Here is a 4,229-nt window from a genome sequence, read left to right as displayed (position 1 = left end):
TCAGTCTCCTGGGACTGAAGTCTTCCACTCGGTGCACGCCCGGAATCTCATCTTCCTATGGGCGCCCCACCCACCAGGAATCCCTACCTGCCGAGCCCTGAGCCCGGCCTGGGCTGCGGCCTCCCTCCGGGCAGGTGCTGCGACGTGGCCCCCTCACGGTTCCTCTGGGGAGTCTTGGAGGAGAGTGGTGGCCGGGGAGCCTAGGAGAAGATGCCACCTGCGCTGGCCAGCTTAATAACCACCGTCTCTCCCCCTCTCTTTCCCCTGCCATTTTTTTAGGGCTTTCTCTGCGTTGTTGTTTCTGGGATTTTTGTTTTGTTTTGTTTTTCGGTGTGTGTGTGTGCCGAGACTCCTACGCCCACCGCCCGTGAGTCCTGGAAGAAAGGGGCGTCTCACTACGCCCCCCAGCATCCAAGAAAATGGGGAGCAAAGCCTTGCCAGCGCCCATCCCGCTCCACCCATCACTGCAGCTCACCAATTACTCCTTCCTACAGGCCGTGAACACCTTCCCCGCCGCGGTGGACCACCTGCAGGGCCTGTACGGCCTCAGCGCTGTGCAGACCATGCACATGAACCACTGGACGTTGGGGTACCCCCACGTGCACGAGATCACCCGCTCCACCATCACCGAGATGGCGGCGGCCCAGGGCCTGGTGGACACGCGCTTTCCTTTCCCGGCTCTGCCCTTTACCACTCACCTGTTCCACCCCAAGCAGGGGGCCATTGCGCACGTCCTCCCTGCCCTGCACAAGGACCGGCCCCGTTTTGACTTTGCTAATTTGGCCGTGGCCGCCACGCAGGAAGATCCGCCTAAGATCGGAGATCTGAGCAAGCTGAGCCCCGGGCTGGGCAGCCCCATCTCCGGCCTCACTAAATTGACTCCGGACAGAAAACCTTCCCGAGGGAGGTTACCGTCCAAAACGAAAAAAGAATTTATCTGCAAGTTTTGCGGCAGACACTTTACCAAATCCTACAATTTGCTCATCCACGAGAGGACCCACACGGACGAGAGGCCGTACACCTGTGACATTTGTCACAAGGCCTTCCGGAGGCAAGACCACCTGCGGGACCACAGGTGAGGTCCGGCCCGAGGCTGGGCGGGAGAGGGCGGGAGAACTCGGTCCAGGAAAGCCGAGCCTGACCCTCCAAATGCCACTTAAACGCCCGCTGATCTAGACTAAACCCCACGCGGCGCCCCACACTCCCAGCCGGCTTCAGCGAACCCCCAATATTTACTCCCCCTTCCTTTTTTCTTTTTCTTTTCCTTTTTCTCCTTCTTTTCCTCCCTCCCTCCCTCCCTCCCTCCCTCCCTCCCTCCCTCCCTCCCTCCCTCCCTCCCTTCCTTCCTTCCTTCCTTCCTTCCTTTCCTTCCTTCCTTCCTTTCTTTCTCTCTCTCTCTTTCTCTCTCTCTCTCTCTTTTTGTGCAGCTGGCTCCTGCCGCTTTGGAATGAGGGAGAGTTTTTCTTTGGTATTATTATTCCATTCCCCCCCCCCCCCCGCCCCTCCATCCTTGGGCAGAAAAAAAAAATTCTGGTGGGTTGGCCTTGGACTTGGGCTCGTTATCCCATTTCCTCTCAGTGGGTTCTCCTTGGCGCCGGGACGCGAGCACCGAAAAGCCGAGAGCAAAGGGATCGCACAGTCCTGCTTTCTGGGGACCTTTTCTAGAACTCTGTTCCGGGCCCACTGGATGCCCCTCTCCCCCCCCCCTCACTTCCCTGCCCCCAGCAGTGCGCTCCCCACCCCCAGCCTGCCTCGGGGACCCTTCCCAGCCGCATTTTTAGGGAATCTTGAGGTCAGTTTCCACCTTTCTTCCCTAAACGCTGCTTTAATGAACCACAACTGGAGAAACACCCTAACTTAAGTGTTTTTGCAGGGTGTGGAGGGTTGATAGAACCTTCTCCGGAATCTACCTGCGATTCCCCCGAGGTGGGACTTCAAGAGATAATTTTTAAAATCAGTTCCCCCACACTCCACCTTTGCTTTATATCCTGATGTGTGCAGTTTAAGTCTCAGAGAAAAACCGTGAGGCCACGAAGGGCTCATTCTGTAGGATTTCGAGCTCCAAAATAGGCCAGAGAGGGCGATCAAGGGTAGATAAAGCCAGCCGAATGGGTGAATGTTTTGAAGAGTCTGTTAGTTGAGGTTAACCATAAACAGAATCACACAGAAAAAAAATACATTAAAAATAGAATAGAAATTCGGTTTCTTTTGTCTTTCTACAGTTTTGCTTGGGTATTTGTCAAAAGGGGCAAGCTATTTCAATGAAAGCTTATATATTGATTTTCAGGTATATCCATTCCAAAGAAAAACCCTTCAAATGTCAGGAGTGTGGCAAAGGATTTTGTCAGTCTAGAACTCTAGCAGTTCACAAAACTTTACATATGCAGGTAAGTTTGTTTTCTTGCTTAATGACAGTGTTCATTATTGCTGTTTTTTAAAATCATTATTGCTTTATAAATGGTGTTGGAGGTAGTCTGTTCTTAAAAGATTCTATTTAGATTTGTTTTCTACATTCGGAAAAGCAGCCTCTTGGCTTTTTTTTTTAAATACATAAACTTAATCTTAACATCAAGCCATTTTATATTTGTATTAATAAACAAACAGGCTCTGTTTATAGTAAGTCCTAATTTTAGAATTACACTTAAAAAACAAATCCGATCTGCCCTGCATTTAAAGCTATCCCATTTGGGAGGAAATAAAGGTAATTTTGATAATGGAGGCATGGTGAAATCCCATATGCTGTCTTTCCCAGGGGCCTCATAATTTGCAGCTTTCAGAACATGGAGGAATAGTTTAATTTTCCAGCTTGAAGAGGAGCTTTATTAGCCGGGAGAATGTGGCTCCTTAAGAGTGGATTAGAGGTGTTTTTTTTTTTTTCCTTGCCCCCTTTTCCTGCCCGTGACACGGAGATGAAATGTGAAGAGTTGGAAAACACAAAGGCCTCGCGGTGGCCAAGATCGTGAGAGTCCTCGGGCCTCCGCAGTGTGCCTACCCGAGTGTCCTCACGATTGGAGGATTAGCAGCACAGATTTGTTCCTGCAGGTCCCCTCTTTTGTAGTCACAAGCTTGTTATGTTAAGGCTTGAGATACCGATAAGACAGAAACGATTGAGAGAAGGGTGTGTGGTGGTGGTGTGAAGGATTAATCCTATGCTTGCTTCGCATCTGAACAGGAATCTCCACACAAATGCCCCACATGTGGAAGAACCTTTAATCAGAGAAGTAACCTGAAAACTCACCTTCTCACCCATACAGACATCAAGCCCTACAGCTGCGAGCGGTGCGGCAAAGTGTTCAGGCGAAACTGCGATCTGCGGCGCCACAGCCTGACTCACACCCCGCGGCAGGACTGCTAGAGAGGCCCAGGATGTCCCGCCCGCCGCCCTGCTCCCCTCCCCAGACACCTCGCTACGTCTCCCACCCGAGGGTCCCACCCCACACCCTTCATTGACCCCCAGCTCTGCCCTTGCTGCAGCCGCACCTGCAGCTCCAGGGAGTTAAAATGTTCTTCGGGAGGACTGAGAACTATATACAAAGCCACACTAGAACTGCACCCCTTCACCAAGCGCACGGGCTAGTTTCTTGTAGATACTCACAGCTCATTTTAGAGCTCTGTACATAATTGTCGTGGGTCTTCGTGTTGTTGTTTTTGTTGTTGTTTTTGTATCTTGTCCGATGCACCTAAATGTGGATAAAAATGGAAGCCAAATTTATCTTGAAAGACTGTATTTTCAAAATAAAACTTCTCTCGTTTGTTTCACCACCGCTGCAAAACAAAACGTCTTGCGGTTCAACTGCTGGTTTTCCTGGGGACACTGAGTAGAAGGCCTCTGGAAATTTTAAGAGGGCAGAGTATTATTTATTGCCAGATTTTAAAAATAGGATTTTCTGCTGGTTCTCGTACTGAAACTTTAGCCCTTTCTGCTTTTGGACAATGGTACTCTGGAATTGGACAATTGAGCTGTCTCTTGTTTTTTGATATGAAAATCCTAAGTATTTTTTTCAGGTAAGTGCAATATATGAAATATTACTGATGACATGGACTCCAGTGGCTGCCCTCCTTGGGTGGGGGTGGGGGAGAGAGCACAGAGCAAGAGAAGAGAAGAGAGCTTCTTGTCTATTCATTTTCTGCGAGTCCTTGACCTGCTGTCAAAGTTTACGATGGGCAACTTCTCTTACCATTAGACTTTGAACACTATGATTTATCACTATAAACAAAGACTTTATCCT

At 49.8% G+C, this 4,229-nt stretch overlaps 1 protein-coding gene across 2 annotated transcripts; it reads left to right on the top strand.

The window, feature by feature from the left end:
• Nucleotides 1-303: 303 nt before the first annotated feature.
• Nucleotides 304-3,759, top strand: Osr2 (odd-skipped related transciption factor 2). 2 transcript variants are annotated; one of them, XM_042673002.1, is made up of 3 exons: nt 304-1,075; nt 2,288-2,387; nt 3,173-3,759. In XM_042673002.1, exons 1-3 carry the CDS (start codon nt 420-422, stop codon nt 3,353-3,355), a joined length of 939 nt encoding a protein of 312 aa, XP_042528936.1. In that variant the 5' UTR covers nt 304-419; the 3' UTR covers nt 3,356-3,759. The 2 variants fall into 2 exon arrangements, with proteins under 2 accessions (XP_042528936.1, XP_042528937.1); XM_042673003.1 differs by having other exon boundaries at nt 305-1,075; nt 3,255-3,759.
• Nucleotides 3,760-4,229: the final 470 nt, after the last annotated feature.

Source organism: Dipodomys spectabilis, unplaced genomic scaffold, assembly GCF_019054845.1.
Source record: "Dipodomys spectabilis isolate Male_0828 unplaced genomic scaffold, ASM1905484v1 ptg000783l, whole genome shotgun sequence".
NCBI lineage: Eukaryota > Metazoa > Chordata > Mammalia > Rodentia > Heteromyidae > Dipodomys > Dipodomys spectabilis.
The sequence above is the reverse complement of the archived record's forward strand: the minus strand, read 5'-3'. Positions and strand labels throughout refer to the sequence as shown.